The sequence below is a fragment of the Orbicella franksi genome, chromosome 14 (assembly GCF_964199315.1).
Source record: "Orbicella franksi chromosome 14, jaOrbFran1.1, whole genome shotgun sequence".
NCBI classification, from domain to species: domain Eukaryota; kingdom Metazoa; phylum Cnidaria; class Anthozoa; order Scleractinia; family Merulinidae; genus Orbicella; species Orbicella franksi.
Genome location: NC_138158.1, coordinates 884,889 through 905,103, shown reverse-complemented (window position 1 = coordinate 905,103; position 20,215 = coordinate 884,889). Strand labels below are relative to the sequence as shown.

Below are 20,215 nucleotides of genomic sequence, written 5' to 3'. Positions count from 1 at the left end.
ATTGACGTAATGTTATGAAGGTAACGTCATCCACAGTGGAGTGTAATCATAATAATGCTGTTTTTAAAAGTAAAAAGACGCTGAGGAAGTGGCATTCTTTTGAGGTCTCTCGTATCAGAATACTTCCTGCTTCTAAAATTGTCACTTCAATCTATGTTGGGTACACATTTGGTGGAGCGTTCGAAATTTCGCTATAACGGTTTTGGTCATTTTAATTCGGTATTTTTGGTATCTATGGTCATCTGTTGCTGTTTTCCGTTTGAGCGATTTTTTTGGCGTTTTTTCGGTGTTCAAAGAACTTTTTCCGGTTCAAATGTGACAATGAATTGCGCGTTCACCTTGACATATCAACAAAAGCCTACTTATTGTTCTATTATTTGACAGTTCTGCTCTGTCCCAGTCTTCCTCTGCCCGTCTCAAGATAACGAAGCGCCAGTGGAGATGACAGGCATATAACTCACCGTGTGATTAATTTTCAAATTTCAGATATTTTCGACACACTCTATTCTCCCCAAATACTTATCATCTCTCTACCCCCCTTCCTCGCCCCCCTTGCTCAAATTCCTCTCAGAAAGTGATCTTTCTTTCTGCCATCTCGCGCCAGCAAATCCTCGGACTAACTAAGCTGGAAAATATTAATCATTCATTAAACGTCGGGGATTCATGTTCAGATAAAACAAGTGGCAACCAAAACTTTGACAGTTAAACGCCAAAAACTACTTTCTGCCATCGTTTTCTCTCGGCTTCTCTCATGTCGCTCGTTCCCATCGAGTTTTCTCACAAGAGACAACTTGAAAGGAGTCAGGGTTCGTCGAAATCATCTCACGTCCGGGTCACATGCGAAACCACTCAGTCTTTTAATGTCCGCCAGCCTGGCGCAGTATGCACTCTCCTGGGGGCGAGGAACTCTGATATAAAACGGACGGGGGTGCTCGTTCGAAATTTTGAAAAAAATCCCCAAGAAGATACTCAAAAGTCATATTTTTCAGCTCAATACCCTGAAAGGTACCGCAAAAGCTCCCGCTGTGGCCCTTTTGAGACTGAACACCCTAAGAAGTACCAAAACCGCGTTTTAACCCCTGAAAGGTACGACAAGCACCCCCGTCGTTTTTATATGGGAGTCCCCCCCCCCCCCCCCCTCACACACACACACACCGGGTGTACTCTCTCGTAAGATCGGGGAGCGCGAGAAATACAGACAACTCGGGGAATTTAACGAGCGACAATTCAACAGGGAAGTCTCAGGGGGCATGGAGAGAATTGGACGCCTCCACATAGTCCTCTTGGAATTTAGACCGGCTTAATCGTCATACCAGGAAAACCTTGAACAGTTTCGAAACACGGTCTGAGTTGCAGTCAGGGTGAAATTAGTGATAAAAAAATGTCTAAAAGTACAGAGGGCTGGAAATAAAAATATAGATTAAGAGGTGTAGCCATTTTCCCCAAGACTCTTGCTTTGTGTTTCGTGCGCCTCTATCATGGAACAGCCTCGTTGTATTGAAAGGCACATTCAGATCACAATACTAGTAACAAATGAGTTCACATCTTATCAATTTCATTTCCCATGCATCATAACAAGATAACTACACTAGATAAAACAACACTCCGCTAAACTTGGTAGCGCACTATCAAATCGATCACTATATGACTGGTAGTTGTTGTGTGAGTTGTACTTGTTTTGTTGTGTTTTACGATCCTTAAACATAAAGTGTTTACGTTCTAACGGCGAGTTGAAATCGGTGTTAAGAGGAAGGATAGTAGGGGAAGCAGAGAGGTATTCAGTATATTCGAACCAACTGGAGCTAAGCAGTAGTTACATGTACACATATTGAATCTAATTTCAAACTTCATATTGACGATTCGCTACTTCCACTTCGTGGTGTCACGGTTTGATTTCTAATTCATGGCATTGACCATGAAGGAGGGATCCCTTGTGACCTTAATGGAGAATGTGTGGCAGAGAAGGGGTACGCTGACTAGGTATTTAAATCAAGCTCTTCTTCGTTGTTGTTTCCACTTCTGAATGACTTTTGTCTGTAATGAAGCATGGCCATCTCTTCGCGTCGTGCCTCCTTTGATTGCTTTTTCCTTCGTCGGTAGATCTGAGCCATTTTTAAGAGGATCAATACAACAATAAATATTCCAAAACATATAAAAGAAGTTGTTATAATGGCTATAACTATACTGTTCATGGAATCTGTCAAGAAAAGGAAAAACAAAAGAATGTGACGAGCCAGTGATTTTAAAGAAAAAGTGAAGAAGGGTATTATACCCTGCATGATTATTTATATAGGTAACTTTGGCACTGAAATGATAAAGAACCCAACAAGGTTCAGTCTCGTTGGGTCTCTTTATCAATAGGAATCAACTTTAATCTCGTATGCACTTTAAAGGAGCTCAGTCACGTTATTTTAAGTTATTTTGGCCACATACAAAATTACCTTTAAATGGTAGGAAACCTGAAAATAACAGTTTAATAAGATAGAAAAACACCAAAGAGATAATGATAAACCATAAAGGAACAAGGATGGCTAAGGATGGAGAAGATTGACACGGATTACAAACGACGAATTTGAAAAATTGAGGCTAAACTTTTCAATATGCGCAAACCGTGGCTGAGCTCCTTTAATGTCAAAAGCGGACGATCAATAGCCTAGATTACCGAATCAACATTCTGATAGCAGTTTGAATCAGGATAGACTTCTACACGGGAAACTAGCTGCTTCATGCTAGCTGAGAATTAAATCAAGTCAGTGAGAATTGATTCTTTCTACAATTTACGTTATATACCTTGCGTGACCTTCTCTTTAATAGATGTCTTCTGGCAAATGGTAATGTTGTAGATTGCGTTACCCCCAGAATTGATCACGTGACACGAGTACAACCCAAAGTCATCAGCTGAAGATATCGTTAGATTTAATACGCCATCCTTACTGTCATCAAGGATCGTGCTATCCCCTTTCGTCCATCTGTAAACTTGGGGATTTGGTGTGTCACCAGGAACATGACAAAACATAGTTATTACGTCACCTACTTGAGACGTCACACAATCTGAAGAAAGTGAGGCGATCCAAATTTTACCCTTACGGAAAATACCTGAAAAAATAAAATCATGACATACAGTCTCATCTATGAACCCGCAAACGCGCCGGAAAATAACCGATACTGACTAAAGAGTTTTAATTTTTTAATGTGGTTATGGCAATTTAACACAATACACAATTGTCTCGGTCCCGGTGGGGGGAGACTCCCCTATAAAAAGGACCAGAGTGCTCGTCGGAAATTCAAAATAGAATCCCTAATTATATAAGAGGTACAAAGATCCCGTTTTCTGGGTAAGGCCCAGAACGATTTTCAACCGTAAGAGGTACCAATTCTAAAAAGAACACACTACCTCCAGTCGCATTTTTTCGGCTCAATACCCTAAAAGGTACTGCAAAAGCTCCTGCTGTAGAGCTTTTAAGGTTGAACACCCTAAGAGGTATCTGTTACATAATCAGCTTATGTAGTTCTATTTATTCTGTCACCTTTCAGGCATAGTCGTAATGCAGAGTGTTTGATAATTAGTATGCATTGTCCCGCACCCCAAATATATGCAGAGACACTTCTGGAACTTTCTAAGATTTACATAAGTAAAAAACTTGTAGGTTTAGCTCGGCATTTCACTCTTTATTAGTGTGTGTGTGTTCAAGCAATAAAACTTTTGCCATCCGGAGTAGTTAACAGTATCTAAACTGTGTTTTAACCCCTAAAAGGTACGATGAGCATCCCAGTCCTTTTTATATGGGAGCCCCCCCCCCCACCCGCCACCCCCCCCCCCCCGTGATCTCGGGACCGTTCTGCATTGTCGATAGAGATCAGTTCTTTGAAAATGGACTAAACCTGTTCATAGAGTTGATCAACAAAGTGTTTGATTGTTTTGACTCGATTATGTTCTTACAAAATACATGTAATTTGATAAGCTTGATATACCTTATTTTTAAAACAGCCTCAGGACAAAGAACATTTTATTAAAGAACTATTGGCCTTTGGAACAATTTAGACCCCTTTTTAAAATCAAGCTGTTCAGTTCAAGTTTTTAAACGTATCTTAAAGAATAAGCTTTTAGACAATTTTGTAAATACTCCCTAAACTTCATTTATTTTTAGTATTTTTCGCGACTACAAAGTTTAGATAATGTTGTAAATGTTTTTTTAAATTTGATTAATTTTGATTGTGTAGTTATTAGTAACTTAGTAATTTAAGTAATTGTTCCTGAAAAGCCCCATCGGGGAGGTAACAATAAAGTATGTATGTATGTATATATGTATGTAATTCAATCATTACTTTAAACCAATAATACTAAAATCAATCAGGTGACTGTTTATGATTACTGTGGATAGAACCCTCGTAAAAGCTTACAAAACTTACCGGATTTTATCATCATTGCTTCACTTGAGACACTCGCTACACTCGTCCAATTGCTATAAACCACGTACACTCTAAAGTAATACGCCTTGTCCTTTTTTAGACCAATCACAGTCGCTGTATTATTACTGACAGTACAACCTTGGCCATACAGATTTTCTGTACAGTGCGCGTCTGTCCATGTCGTTTCCTGACAGCATTTCATTTCTACTGAGTAGTTCTTGTGGGGCACTGATGTGTTGAACTCCCAGGCTATTGTGATAGAACTTTTAGAACTTGAAACGAAACGTGGTGCTGTGGCATAACCTTAAAGATAAACAGTGTACTAAGTTACATGGGAACTCTTTCTTCGCTCTTTTGTTTGTTTGTTGTTGTTTGTTTCTAACAGCAGTTGTGATTCGTTCGCTCTTTAGGTCATCGGGGTTTGAAATAAAATATCAGGATTTGTGTTGTAATGAGTGCTGGGTCTTTTCTTAAGCAAAGACCGTGTTCTGGTCCCAGTCACTTGCGTAAAGGGATTCTGAGGGTTGTGTCTGCATAATAGTCTCGGGCAACCAGGCTGTTTACAAACTGTTTTGCGAAGCTGGAAGTGAAGAAAACCTAAAATTTAACCAGACCTAAAGGGCTGACTAAAACGAATTTTTAAAGAGCTGATAATAGTGTTTCCGACGTTTCAATTAAGGTTAGAACCACCACAGGTAATGGGTAAAAATATCAAATCCTTGCTTTTAATCCAACGTTTTAAAATCAGCCTAAATAAGTCACAAATAATTCGACTCAGCACCTTACCTAGTTGCTTGGTTACCATTGACTCTGATACCTGGCTTGACTCCAGGGAAGGAGAAACAAATCTGAAGTAATACGCATGCCCAGGAGCTAGACCCGTAACAGTGACCTTTGCATTAAGCGTTCTTACAACACACGAACCATTCGCATTGTCATGACTACATCTAGTGTCACGCCATGTTTTAGTAGCATTTGACCATATTTGTACCGTATACTGCATTGGCGTCACGCCAGGCACATTACACTTCATGGTTATGGTGTCTAGGGTGCTTGAAATAAACTGCGGTTTCGCTGAGGAGATATCTAAAACAACAATAATGGAGCGAATATATTCATTGAATAACTTCTGGATATTACATGGCATTATTCAATTAAGATACTAATTTTTGGCCAATTGTCCTAGTTATATGTCACTAATACAAGACTTAAGGATTCGTTTTGCAAAACGCTAATCTAACATTAAAATGCGCTAGGGTTGACTGCCCTGAATAGGTAATTTTCAGTTCTCAGTTTTTCAGACTATGCTATGAAGTATAAGCCAGCATTCCTCACGATATTGCAGGATAATTGTTAGTTATGCCAATTAAGTTTAAATTCTTGGCACTAGTAGAATAACTTTCATTGCCATGCTGCACCTCTATGGTACACACGGAGATACTAAAATAAGGAAGAAGTATAGCGGGACGGAGGTTTCCGTCGCTGAGGGTAGGTGGGTGGGGCAAAAAAGGAACTCTGAACACAACTTGCCGGGCATGAACGTATACCAGGACGATCACAAGTGCGAAGGTCGTATAAATACTCTCCACAATACCTATAGGTATTACGAAGTTCTCTAGAGGAGAAATCTGCAAATTTATGCAGAGCGTGAGGCAATTTCGGTGCAGTCATACCAATGAAGATAAGAAATTATTTTTACCAAATTTAATTATCCGCACGACAAAATGAACAAGCTTATCCTCTCTTGCTATAGACAATGAAACAAACTCACCCCAGCGTCGTTCAAAGCACGTGACACCCGCGGCCTGACTTATGTTGCAGCTGTGTTTTCCCCACCCAGTGTGAGCACACTGAGCAAGGGAACTCTCGTTTCCAATACACTGCACGTCACTCAGCCACTTCGTGTCATTTTCCTGTTCCAGGGTGATATTCTGTAAATGTGCTGAGGCTCCACCATAGCCTAACATTTGGCAAACAACACTGGCATCCACCATATCCCAGTTTTCACCGCACACTAAACCCCAGGCTTCGGAATAATACACTTCAACTCGGCCCTCTCCAGCCGAGGGGCCTCCAACCAAACGAACTAAAACATAAAGAAAATTATTAGAGTGTTCGAATCACTTTTGAAACCAAAGCTCTTTTTATTTGGTTATAAAATACCTGGTGTGACGAGCTTTCACCAATGCAATATGCGCAAAAATAAGATGTCTTTTGACCATTCAGGAGTAAAAACAAAATTACCGCCGGTGACAGTTACGTTGCAGTATGAACTTCTTAAGTAGTTAAACACATAAAAACAACAACAACACCAACAACAAAAGTATTTGTTTTACCTGCATCCTTCGCCCACGTCTTTAACAAAATGATTCCTATAAAATTCAAAACTTATGTTTAAAATCAGAGTTCCCTTAGAAAGTTACGTAGCGCCTTCCATTGTGTGACAGATTCCTGGCGTATTCATATTTTGACGGGGGCGGAAATCTATCTAATTTCGGGGATTACATGATTCTGGATACATCAGCTCAGGTTCCCCCAAGAATATGAAAAAGTAGGTTCCAGGAAAGTTGAGATTTATTCGGGTTTCTTTCAGTTTACGTGAATAAACGCTTTGATTATTTCAGACTATGTCACGCAGTCAGTTGCTTTCAAAGCTGAACACGGATGAGTAATCTGTCATTCTAGTCTGCCTTCGCCTTGTTTAATTAACGTGATTTACATGTGAGTAGATTGCAAGAAAAACATATCAGAGTGATCAGAGCGTCAGCTTGAGCGGCCATCGCGAAGCGTTATGCATCAGCAGCGAAGCTAAAGAGAAATCACTTCCTTTCCACTGACATGCCAAAACAATTCCACAGAAGGTTTCCATGTAAAAAGTAAAAGGTCGAATAGAGCCTGCTGCGTTCGGCAAAATAGAACTTGTGCGTGAACAGACAATTGAATCATTTTGTCTGCTTTGTCCTACATGCACTACCACAATTACGCCGCATTAATAGTTTGCTAATGGCCCTTTGTACTCGCACTTTTTAACTTATAGGGCACAATGTTAAATGATCGCTCTAAGGACTACTATATTCAGAACGAGGGAAAATAACGTAATGTCTTTCCTTAACTAAACAAACTATGGCGCGATTTTGAAGCTCTGTGTTGCCAAGGAAAAGAAAGCTGCACGCCGCTAAAATCTGTGCATGAGAGCGATCTGCAGTTTCGTCGTTGAACAACCCCGGGTGAACAATCCCACAATTTGAGGCACCGCGTTTTGTACCAAAGTACAGGCAATGTTGGCTACTAAAACAATATCGCTCAAGGCTGGACAGGACTTCTCAGTCGAAAGATTTCACATAATTGGAAGGTTAAACATCTTATAAATGCTATTTGTAAACACGTTACCACGCGATGGAATGAAGTTCGTCGTTATCGTGAATACATTTTAACGTACAGTGTCTATAGTGCAACTTGCGTCCATGATGCAATAACACGATTAACATACCTGCTAACAGAATAAGCTGGACTGCTCTTGAGCAATTCATTGCTATGGAATTTCACACTGTTTACAACATGTGTCTGTGATTCTGCTTGCTATCATAAGTGTTACATTATGCATTTTCGTTTGTTACTAAGATGACCTATGACGTATGAATCGTCAGTGGACACTGGCCTGAAGAGTTTTTGGCTAAAGTGATTTAATTGAACAGGACTCTGTTGAACACAATGACCGCCAGGATGATTAAAACTCTCATTACTTTTCGCTCCACTGATTTTAAAGGTTCGTCTGCAATCGAGGTGCAGCAGCTGTTGATTCCCTTATGAGTGTCCATGTCAATGGATAGATCGAATTGACCCGTCTCTTCGGTTCGATGAACTGAAACACTCATGACTTAAAAAATCGCTGTTAACTCTGAGCTTTTTGCGTGACACCGGAACCTCTTACTTCAAAAGTTTACCGAATACCAAATTCGAAGAGAGTTGTGCGGCTATTTTCGCACACATATCATTTTATGTCTGGATCATAGACATCTGTTTTACAGTCATTGATTAGGGTAATTATTTGGTTTCGGGAAATATCTGCAGTACAGAGTTATTTCCAACTAAAAGACATTTGGGTAAAAGTCATTTCTGATTTTCAACCCAAAACAAAAAGAGCTTTCCAGTGAAAAACCTTCGACAGTCACAGTCTTCAAAAGCCATCGCCTTAGGGTCAGGGTCGAAGGGAAGTAATTTGGCTGTTGTTCAATGCGGCGCATGTGACGGATTAAGTGACTGTGTCGCGTTACACATGAGTGACAGAGAGACAGTGATCGATGCTATGGTCTTACAGTCTAAAGCCAGTTACTTCTGAAATATAGTAAGCAATATACAAGAGACATGAAACTATGTAATGAGCAAACGCCTCTCAATTGTGATTAGACAAGTTTTACCCGGGAAGAACTAGGACTATAAGTTACTAGAGAAGAATGTTTTCAGTAGTGTGTTGTAGTGGTAGACAGGTTCGCTTTCTATTGCAGCTTTAACTGCATAGGAGGAAGCTAGAGTATTAAGTCATTTCCAGGTACTGAACGAAAATTACAACGTCTGGAAAATTGAGGGCATCATCAAAGGGGTCGGGGGTAAGCGCACAGAGTGCAGGCTTCTTAAATGATATTTCGAAAGAGTCTCAGTGACACAGGGAAACTGGTTTAAGTGATGGGAAGGATGAAGTAGCGAAGGAAAGGATATTTGGGGGGAGTCGTAGGGGTTGTCTTTAGTTTGTTTGGATTTGGATTATGGAAAGCATGATATCACCTGATTTTAATTTCTAAAGGGCTTGCTTTATGCAATGGACTATGATCTCATGCTTCATGTCTATATTGTAAGAAGAGAGAAAGGCTATTTTTAAAAAAGTTCTTATTCTTCAGCCTTTCTATTCCTACCGAAGACTATTTTTACAACCATTAAACATTCAATGGCAAATATTCACTAACGTGACAATGCATCTTAAAAATTATAATGAAGAAAACGGAAATTATCAAAAATACGTGCTTTCGTAGTGTTATTATTCTTCTTTGTCCTACGCTCTTGACTGTAGTTGCTTACACAGTATGGATGAGCTAATATTTTAAAATATTTTTGGATTTATCTACAAATTTAGATACTGATGGGATAGGGCGGACGTTCATTGTACTTTGTACTCCTCACTCTATACGGAATGACCCATCCTTTCGACAATAACTATATGTTGATAAAAGTGAAACAAGTTTGTCAAAAAAGACGGAAAAATCATCCTTCCTTTATGCAATAATATCCTGCCTATGATGTCTAGCATTATAAATTAATTAGAAAATATCTCTAAAACCTGGTGAGTTGAATTTTCTACTAACATAATAAAACTGTTTAACTTCACACTGATATAGTAAACTCTAACTATAAATGCGGGTCTAACGGAGTGCAATGCTGTCTGAAAATAGCCTTCCCTCTCTCAAGGAACCTTCATCGTTCTTCCTTCACGTGGAGCTGCAAACAACAGGCAAACATGCATTTATAAAGCTTATTTGAAACCATTAAATACATTGCAAGAGGCAATTAAAGGCAAGAGAGAATTTGAATATAGCTCTATAGAAATGTGGAATGAAACTAAATAACAAAAGGACATTGACGGGAGTAATGGTAACAGTAATTACTTGATGTTTCTAAGTTCTGCATAAAGAATTATAGAGCTGGAATTTTTGACAAAGTTATCTTCATTTACATTATTTGTTTCATTTTTTGTTTCCATAAGCCTTAAAAAGTCGGAATGGTCAATTACCGTATTTATTTGTTTATTTATTTATTTATTTTTATCTACTGCTAAGGTTGATAACACGAAACACGAAAGCGTCGAGTATAGTTATAAATAAATGCAAAGGTGATTGACATTAAACTTAGTCCAACTCAAATAAGTAAATTTTATTCACTTGGTGAAGAGTATGGGACAAAGAAAAAATTGTGAGTCCCCGCCGAGAGAGGAGAGGAGTCGATTAAAATAAAATAGCTCAAAGTTCACTAAAAAGAGGCAAACGAACCTGTTATATATGGGGTTTAACACAGCATCGGCAGCAGCGTCTTCCCCTAAGGGAGTTTCTTTCTCTAATTCCATATATAAAGGCGGTTCCGCCTCTGCATTCCTGTAGTCGGAGCTAAAGAAATACGCAAATTTCTCAAAAAATGTATGAAAATAACTGCAAGTAGTTGGCAAGAAAAAGGATGTAGGTACAAGATATTGTGTACCATTTTTAAAAGGACCTTGATCACAGATGGCACATTGTAAAGCAAATTTTACCAGGCTTTACACTGGAAGTTGTTGTTCATAATCCGTCTTAATTTTCCTCAGTTGTACCTATATGTTGATTATTACTCCTTTTAGGTTTTCCTACCTTTAGGAGTTGTTATTTTAAATTTTCCTTCAATTTAAGCCCATGTCAGAAACGTCTCACAATATCGTGATATTTCAATAGGACACCATAGAGACAGTCCGAGGAAACGAAGCCAAACCACACCAAACCAATATAATCATAATTTCATAATGTAGCCCACAAATCTAACTATTAAAACGTTTTTGTTCGTGAAAATCAAACCTTTCATAAACGGGGTTTATCGAAGACCTAGCCGCCGCACTCTGGTGCAATGAATCTTGATTCCCTTTGACTAGCCCCATGTAATGTGCCCGAAGATTCCTTTTTTGGTCGTCTGTGACCGGCTCAGTGTACAACTCGTCTTGGGAGAAACATGACCCGTTTGTGTTTGCGACAACCAAATCACTACAATACAAGCAAAAAAACCCTTTAAATTTAAAGCTGAACATCAGAGTACATTAATCCAAGTAAGAATCTGCAAATAGTACAAGTTACAAAAACTGTTCACGGCAAAAAATGTTCCCAGAACATATACTCCGGCTTCCATGGCATGAATCGACCAAAAATATTTGTCCTGTCCCGCGGACTGGATTACACCAGGATTAAGGTCCCTGACGTCAGGTTTTCCACCTTGGTAGAGAGAAAATACAGAGTAAAGTGTCTTGCCCAAGAACACAACCCAGTGGCCTCGGCCTGGGGCCCATCCCTCTTCCCACGCGTCTACCATTTGGCTACCGTTTCTCCTCCCGGAAAATAGGTGAGGTGTTTCAGACCTCAGAGCGCTATGCTTAATTCTAAATTAACAAATACGTTTAATTGGGTCAGTTAGAAAATACCGCGTTAATGTGACAGTATTAGAGCATGCTTGCGCGGGGGAAGACAAAAAATTCGCAACAAATTTTTACATGTAACAGTTTTTATGAACATTATATTGACAACTAGAGCCAAAGACAAAGCAATCATAATCTATTATTTAACTATGTATCATTTTTTGAATAGGTTTTGTTCCAAAAAATTAAACCTGTCATAGACGGGACTCAACGCAACACCATCGGCCGCAGTATCGTAGAGTGAATCTTGATCTTTTTTGACTAGATCCTTGTAATGTTGCGCTTCATTCTTTCTTGCGTGTCCAATAACAGGCTCAGTGTACAGCTCGTTTGTGTTTGCAATTATGACATCACTGTACAGATAAAACAAAAAAATACACAAAAATAAAAAAAATACACAACTTACTGCACAAGGTATGCATGGCGAGATAACATGTACAATAGCATTACACCCTACAAGTGAATCTTTGAAAGATCTACATTTGAACTCCGCACCTCATGTAATCACGTGTATCTTCACCATCATGACCAGCTCCCAGTTGCCCTGATAGCTAAGTTGGTAGAGCACTGCACCGGTGTCGAAGAGGTCACGGGTTCGAACCCGTTCCAATTCCCGTTCCCGTTCGGGCTTTACATGTAATTTCACAACTGCTTAAGTTGTGTGTATAACTGCGATGATCAATCATGTCTTCATACAATTACGCACTATACGGTCTGTCTATCAAAAGACTGAGGTAGGCTAGAGTTGACCGTTAGCTTGTGTAGGACGGTAAACTAACTAGTTGACTATTTATATCGTGATTCTCACCGGCCGTAGTAAGGATTTTCAACTGAGATGGGGCGTTGATCGCTTGACCTAAAAAAAAATTAACAACAAAATAATAGAATAAGAGTAGCAGGACGTCGACATGTTATTAGAGATCTTTCGGATAACTCTACTTTGTATGCTAATTATCTACTATAGTAGGAAACACCGACTAAATATGCAAAGTTGACAAAAACGCGCGTAAAATACCTTAGATTAGCAAGTCAAATTTTGCTGCGAATTCCAAATAGAAACATAAACGATAGTCATGTTCGCGTGTTATGTTACATTTTTTTTTATAAATTTGTGCAACTCTTTCTTACGAAAGGCGTTATATACGAATTTAAGACTAAAACTTGATTTTTGTTGACTGTCATGTTTAGATATACTCTTTGTACTCTGTATTTGAATAAAGTATTAGTTATTATAGATGACATTTAATCAGTTTAATCACTGAAAATTACGACTTGTAACTCTACAACCGCGGGCTGAAAGGAACCATCAATTAGAATTCGCAGTAACATGGGTACACCACGTGCGTTTTTGTCAAATTGACATACATGTATTTAGTAAATTCTTCCTGCTGCCATAGATCATTAGCATATGGAGTAGAGTTATGAAAACGATCTCTATTTCCTTGCCTAAAAATTCAGTGAGTGAAGCAATTTATCAATAAAAAGAAAATTAGTTGTCTACTTTTTTACACAATAGAAGAATGGAGGACAAAGAGATATTGTGGTATAATGTCAAAAATCAATTGGGTCAAACTTACTTTTGTTAAGAGTTGTTTTACACCCAGGGGAAAAGGTACAATTCATGGAACAATGATTTCAACGTTCAAAGGGAATTTTGCACAGATTGTATAAAAACTCTTGACCGCCCCCCCCCCCCCCCCCCGCAAAAAAAAACACTTCTTGTACCTATAATATCAAATCCTAATACTGTTAACTTTGGCGTTTAGTATACGGAAAAGCTTCGTCGAGCACAAAGCAGCTATTTTTTCTACACTTTCGAGCCAATTCGAGGCCCTAAGGTACAAAGTTTTCCAAGAAAAATGAACTAAGATGAAGTTAACAGCACATTTTGATACTTCACATAAAAGTGCTAGTGTTTAGCTACGGTTTATTTTTTATTCGCTTAAAAGATATAGTTTTCAGCAAAGGCTGTCGCGTATCATGCATTATAATTATTATTATTTCAAGTTCATCAACTCTTTTTGTTCCAAATTATATCCCTTAAGACAGGATTCTAAAATCAACTATGTTTTTAAGTACCTTGCTGAAAAAAGTACACTATTTGTTTCTTTTTTCGTCCTCCTCCTGGGAGGAAAAAAAAAAAAAAAAAAAACCAGTCAAACAAATGATATTAAAAGGGTGTCAAGCAGTCCCTCAAAATTCTTTAATTGATAAGCTCGATTTACACTTTTTGAGCCAAACAGAGAAAACAGACATAATATTGAAAAAAAAATTTCCAAAAACTAACGTGGAGACCTGCACTATATTTGTAAAGTACATCGATATCCTAAGATGGATTTTCCCGATAAAACGTTATGATAAACCATGGTCGTCTGTTATGTAGCCGATAAGATAGTATCCTGATTTGTCTATTATACTGTAATAGGACGTAACGACCATACATGAACATTCCTGGGACTTCCTTATGATACGTACGATTGACGCCAGTTAAAAACGCCAGTCATTTGCTTATCTTCAAAAATTGACTGTTCTGAAGCATCTGTATATCATACATCCTCTTTATACCTTCTCCAGCAGAAAAATCCAGTTACAAGTAGGACAGTTAAAATGAAAATGGATACTATGGGGACGACAACAGCTACGACATTAAAACCTGCAAGACAGTAAATTTAAAAGAATTGTTCACCAGGCTCGACATTATGAAGGGAACGTGACGTGATACTTGGCTTGACAAATAGCGTGATACCAGTAATATATACAAACTGACAAGAGTAATAATTAGTCTAAAAGAAGTTCAGCTTCATATAAATGGAAACGTCAGGTTTACCCGGATTGAAAAGCAATTGTTAGATCGACAGATTGTGGTTTGACTGTATAGCAATGAATTGTATTTGACCAATCAGACCGCGCGTTTTATCTTCAGTTATTGCATAGTTCATAAGGCTGTAAAAGCAATATTACGGAACTTAAGCAAACCACGACGACGACGGCAACGAGAACGTAACCAAACAAAAGGTTTAATGAGCAAAACAATGGCGCTGCGCACGTGCGTTATAAATCTTTGTGCATTTCTTTGCCGTCCTCTGCAAAACGAGAACGTGAAAAGTTATGCGTAGTCCAAGGAACGCGAACGACAACGGCTAATTTTTCGTATTTCCATTTGCAATTGAACGCTGACATTGCATATTTAGCCTGAGCACGTTTGTAGAGCCATAGGTGTATTGAACAGTTCTAGATAGTTGCGAATTGCGCTGATAAACTATAAATTCATTTTTGAACAGGCGTCGTCCTCGAAGTTGCCATCAACGGGGCTTAAGCTCCCTATTGTTGTACGAAACCTTTTTCCCCAGTTTGTCCACGTTGATTTTTTTTTCCACCTTCCTTTGTTGGTCTTGGCTCTCTAATAGATGTCGTTTCTTTCACCGTAGGAATTGTTTTAGGAGTACCTGAGGGTGATTTTGTCATCTCCGGGCTTTGTGTTGTCGTAACGTAGGGCGCTATAGTAGGAGAAAAAAAAAGGGCAATACATGTTTATTAAGTTATACTCATGATTTTATTAGAATGTGACAAGAAACTTTGAAAAAACAATATCACCCGCACTATATGCAGCGTTTCTACTTATGCAAGACCACCAAAGTCATTAAACAAGACTTACCCGAGAAATTAGAACCATAATATGCAGCTTTAAAACCAGTGTAAGAGCTATTCTTATCTGATTTAAAAATAACAAAAATTCGATTTGACGAGGAGTAAATTCCATCTTTAGGGGGAGGATGACTGCCGTTAAACACTCCCAAGATCACCCCTGTTGCGTTCTCTCCATCATACACTTGTAGCTCATCGAACCCGTTTTCGTTCTGTTCACTAAAGTACTTAAACGTCAAGTGGATTTGTTGGACTTTGTTAACCGTGATCGTCCAGGAGCAGTACTGTGCATCTGAGTTGTTTGGTGACTGGAAAGTGCCGCTGACTGCGGTAAGGGTTACTTCACACCCTGCACAAAATTGAAATAAAGTGGCAAGTGAAATGATTAAAGTTGATTTAATGTATGATTGCCTCCTACCCAGAATTGAATATTTTGAGGAACTCCCTCAGTGACAGACTGGAGCAAATCTTGTCAACTAGCGTATCTCTAAGCAAAATTAGACAAAAAATAAACAGCAATAACCTGCATGGAAACATTATTCTCTCTCATTACTCAACATCAGTTACCTAATCGAAGGAATAAACGATGTAACCAGTTGAACTAGATGTGTTCTCTTACCGCGGTAGTAACAGTAGTAAATCGTGGGGTGTCGTTTTCCAGCCTCGTGGGGGTAGGCTTTGAAGACTCTGTCGTTGTTGTTCGAGTGTTCTGTGTCATAATATATCCACTCCAGATTTGCTATCGTCCACATGACCATCTGACATTTCGCTGACTTGTAAGCCAGCAGGTAAAATGGAGATTGAGAAGGAAGGAGTACAGCACTGGCTTTGTTTCCGTCTGTTTTACAGCAAAAATAGATCCATGTGTTTTTGTAATATCGACCACCAGGGAGAACCCCGTCTTTACTGTTTGCATTTTTTGAGTCGTCGTCATCCCAGTAGACACCTCCTCCTGTCAAATCTTTCGGGCATGCTCCCTTTTTATATATACAGTACTGACCTGCAGAGAGTATTAAATGTTTATCAATGGTTAGATGGCTACTTTTTGTTTTGATTTTGGTCTACTTTTTTATTTATTTATTTTTTTGTAGTACTGCGGTCACTTGCACTACTAACAATGCTACAGTTACTTACAATACAATATGGACACTACTTACCAGCTGCAGCTACGTATAATACAATATCAACACTGTTTATGGTACTACGGCTACCAACAGGTATTAGCATAACTTACTAATTAAAGGTGTTACCCTTGAATCAGAAGATACAAAATTTATGTAGTTGTTTGCTGATTTTTACTATTGCTTACCTCAATGTCTACTAGCTTTAACAATCTTGTATTTATCGCTAAAAAGACTAGAGCGGTTTCCATTTGAGTGTCGTACGCACACGTTTTCCCGCGCTTTGCGTCATCTACGTATAATTACTAAAGATATTGTTATTATCTTTTGTAAATGGCTGCAATGATTACTCAATTGAAAAACCGCTCTATCATCAAACACTTCTTTTCCTAAGACAGTCTTTTACCAACCTGGTGGCCAGTTGGGCCTCTTTGTCATGTCAGCTGTACTTCTAATACAGAACGATCTGTTTACTTTCTCGTAATCAACTTTTCCATCAAGATGAAATTCAGTGGATTTCGCGTTATTTGAATGTGTACCATGTAAATCCTGGGATCTCCATCCTTCCTCCCATTGAAAGCCATCAGCTATAGGACACCCAGATACAGGTTTGGGTAAGCCGTATGTTCCAGCAGGCCAACGAACAGAGTCTACAAAAATTAAATCAAATTATTTCGATTATATGGCACGATTTGATTTCCGACCTAGAATGTAGTCTATAAACCAATAATAACCAGATGACTCAAATAATTTACCGTACCAAATCGCAATTAGCCAAGAAGCCGTGTCTACCGTCCTGATATTCTGCGATATCAAGTCACTAAGATGATATGGCTGCGATAACATGGTCACTTTCAAGCTAAGTTATTTCTCCGTGAGTGAATTAAGCGCGCAATTTTATAAAAGTTGGGTCAAAATGTGCCAGTTCTTCGGGCCAATACTTGGAAAATAATTTTTTCGACCCATACTGTAATTCACTGATAACAGTTTTGTACAGAAGGGTTTTACACAACTTTTGCCACCACATTTATCACTGAAGCCGTTATAAACTGTTCAAAACTTATTTCCTTCACCAGTTTTTCCACTGGTTGTTGAGTCGTACCAATCTCTTCATCGCGCGCACCGCATAACTGGTTAGAGTCTGGTAACCGTAAGTAGAAGAATATCTCCCGAATTTTGGCCGAATTTAGGCGGCAGGTATATTTTGCAGGGTGCAGGGTGCAGGTTGCAGGTTGAAATTTAATTATAACTGAAAAACCGCTGGCACTAAAAATAATTAATAACCTATATACTCGTCAGGGGTTCTTACATAAAGTAGTTCGCCTCTTTCACGTAGTGAAAACACGATGTTATTAATATTTAGGCCTTCTTTGGCAATCTTCTAACTTGTTACGCCGTGTACAGAAACCAGAGACTTCGTACGCTTCCCAACATGTTTGTGATCGCACTTGGTTTGGGCGATGTACTCATGTCCATCGAAAACACGATCGATCCGCTATAAGTACTTATCGATCGACACGCAGAGACTGGTGAAATCTCTTCAAAGCCATCTGGATGGCCGCTCCACAGATGTCTCCATCGATTCCAGATTTGGCTCGAGTCTTCCCTCAACAACAGAAGACTGCCATCACAAATGAAGCAAGTAAATAAAGAAATGAAATAATATAAGATTTTAACCGACGGAATATACTAGCGCAAGCTCAGTGTACTTTCATTTTGGTACTCACAGGGAAGAAACCAAATTCAGCAGATATTTCAGATGATATTTCAGATGTTTCTTCAAAAACAATAATTAATTGCAGGCTTAAAATCATTGAAATATACTCCTCCCATCGCTTCGGCCGGTTTGGCACTTAAATGGAAGCCACCTTTCTGAGCGACTGTAAACAGCGTCATGTAACAGTCACGGTAATTCTACCAACTGTACGTTCTTTCAAGTGTCAGCGGTTTTCCAGTTATAATTACATTTCAACCTGCAACCTGCACCCTGCACCCTGCAAAATATACCTGCCGGAATTTAGGAACGGTAAATTTGATCGTTCCTTTTTTGGTCCGCTTCGGTGGCATATTGGGTATTTTGGCTAGACCATGTCTCGCCAAAATACGGAACATGGCTCGACCAAATTCACCTTATATGCCGCCGCAGCGTACCAAAAAGATGCGATTAGGTAAAAGAAGCGAAATTCTGATTTAAGAAGTTTAGCATTTCGCGTATAGAGCGACCTCGACCGTCACGCAACGTTTTAGCCAAAACAGGAAACCAGTAGCCAAGGATGAAACTCTTAAACGAAACGTTGAAAAGAGAACTGTGAATTCCTTCTAAGAAGAAAAGCGCCCGAATGATATGTTGTATCACTTGCAGAACAATTACTGTACATACCGTTTATATAATCTGCATAATCAGTAAAAGTAGATCCATTGGTGGATATTAAAGGTCTTAATACTTGCCAGTCAGGATTACACTTCACAGCAGTCATCTCATGTAACAATGTGGAACAGACTTTAAATATTCGTTTTAAATCTCAAATTCTTATATTCCTCTCCTTCCACTTCCTATATACCATCATATGCATGCAATTATGCGTTAACAATGTTTGTGACTTTCATCATCTAGCCACGGAACTATCATTCCTACGATCAATTCTTCTCCTAGGCCTCGTGGATTTCATTTTTTCCAATTGACCGAATTTTTCGTCCTCTAAAAAACGCTGTATTTTAGCTATTCAAATATCCAGTATACCATTCTAGAACAAAGAACAGAACCTGTTCCGGCTTGAACCTAAGGCACATGAGTCAAATCAAATGAGACACTCCGCGATATCTCCCTTGTATGCCCTTCAAGGTCAACATGAATTAAAGCTTACTAAAAACTTACCTGAAGATTTTAAGCTATAAAAAATAGTTATTAGACTTATAGCTTGCAACCACAGCATCTCCACAGCGTTAAAAGGGTTGCAAAAGAGAAACAATTTAACTCACTTTCGATTGCGTTATGACCTTTCAGTTTCTGACTGAAACGGAAAGTGACGTGTTCCGTCTCATCCCATGGTTGTCACGCAACTCTATTATGCTCAACTGATAGGTGACTTATCAAAAGGAGGCAAATGGCGAAGGGCGAAGCCTCGAAGGGGGGTTTGATTTTTTTTTAAGACTTTGACTTTTTTAAAGTAAAAGATACTCATAAGAACGTTTTGAGAGGTTGAGAAAAGGCGTAACCTACGTTGTAGTTGACAGCATGCAAATGACAAGAAACGATTGACTCCTTATTTGTGGCTTTTTTTTTTAAGAGCGCGAGGCCTATCCCTTTGAGAACCTACCAAGGACATTCCAAGGCTCGCTAGAGGACTTTGTTTCGACAACGTTTTGAAAGAACAGTATGAACTCTTGCCAAATGTAAAAATCTACACTCTATACATTCCAGTAACCAGTATTTAATGTCATCCTTGGTTATATCGTTGACTGTAATTTTTCACTTAGGACAGGTCATTGAGAGTTAAAACAAAAGTACTAAAACATAAGACGATTACGAACATCTTACAACCGGTTTGAGGAACAAGCGGCCAAAAAAACAATTAGACATTCGTACAAGAAATAGTGTATCTTGGCATTATTAGGGCGGTAAAGTGTCGGGAGAATTCGATCTGACGCATTGCATGTTCGCACGCTGACGGCCCGATCCTTTTGGTCAGGGATTAAGAGCACATGCTTATAAGTGAGGCGGAACTTGGATAACAATAATCGGCGTCATGTGTAGAACATTAATTAGTACCAAGAAATCAAGTGAGTTCTAGTCAAAGAGGGATAGAGATATGGGAAATGTTTTATTGGGAGAAGGAAGTTT

The 20,215-nt window shown here is 38.9% G+C and overlaps 2 protein-coding genes across 3 annotated transcripts; both read right to left on the bottom strand.

Annotated features, from left to right (window-relative positions):
• Positions 1-32: 32 nt before the first annotated feature.
• On the bottom strand, positions 33-8,342 carry LOC145467959 (uncharacterized). Its single transcript, XM_081451609.1, has 7 exons — positions 7,901-8,342; positions 6,747-6,782; positions 6,182-6,496; positions 5,197-5,496; positions 4,411-4,713; positions 2,791-3,096; positions 33-2,197 (listed from the first exon to the last, which is right to left on the bottom strand). Exons 1-7 carry the CDS (start codon positions 7,938-7,940, stop codon positions 1,977-1,979), a joined length of 1,521 nt encoding a protein of 506 aa, XP_081307735.1. The 5' UTR covers positions 7,941-8,342; the 3' UTR covers positions 33-1,976.
• Positions 8,343-8,456: 114 nt separating this feature from the next.
• On the bottom strand, positions 8,457-19,378 carry LOC145467930 (uncharacterized). Of its 2 annotated transcripts, XM_081451566.1 has the most exons (12): positions 19,250-19,378; positions 16,785-17,024; positions 15,873-16,253; positions 15,264-15,602; positions 14,947-15,105; positions 14,174-14,261; positions 13,688-13,732; positions 12,417-12,464; positions 11,800-11,961; positions 11,001-11,183; positions 10,449-10,562; positions 8,457-9,900 (listed from the first exon to the last, which is right to left on the bottom strand). In XM_081451566.1, exons 1-12 carry the CDS (start codon positions 19,305-19,307, stop codon positions 9,891-9,893), a joined length of 1,827 nt encoding a protein of 608 aa, XP_081307692.1. In that variant the 5' UTR covers positions 19,308-19,378; the 3' UTR covers positions 8,457-9,890. The 2 variants fall into 2 exon arrangements, with proteins under 2 accessions (XP_081307692.1, XP_081307691.1); XM_081451565.1 differs by lacking the exon at positions 8,457-9,900 and having other exon boundaries at positions 10,189-10,562.
• Between the last annotated feature and the right edge of the window lie 837 nt (positions 19,379-20,215).

What these genes read in the sequence shown, in the direction of transcription:
- LOC145467959 (XM_081451609.1), bottom strand. Translation starts at nt 7,940, where the DNA reads ATGAATTGCTCAAGAGCAGTCCAGCTTATTCTGTTAGCAG. An exon ending in AATGGTAACCAAGCAACTAG is followed by an intron (nt 4,714 to 5,196) that starts GTAAGGTGCTGA and finishes TTTATCTTTAAG; the next exon opens with GTTATGCCACAGCACCACGT. An exon ending in TAAAGAGAAGGTCACGCAAG is followed by an intron (nt 2,198 to 2,790) that starts GTATATAACGTA and finishes TTTTCTTGACAG; the next exon opens with ATTCCATGAACAGTATAGTT.
- LOC145467930 (XM_081451565.1), bottom strand. Translation starts at nt 19,307, where the DNA reads ATGCTGTGGTTGCAAGCTATAAGTCTAATAACTATTTTTTATAGCTTA. An exon ending in TTATAGCTTAAAATCTTCAG is followed by an intron (nt 17,025 to 19,249) that starts GTAAGTTTTTAG and finishes TAATTTTTGTAG; the next exon opens with ACTCTGTTCGTTGGCCTGCT. An exon ending in TGGACAAACTGGGGAAAAAG is followed by an intron (nt 14,262 to 14,946) that starts GTTTCGTACAAC and finishes ACTGTCTTGCAG; the next exon opens with GTTTTAATGTCGTAGCTGTT.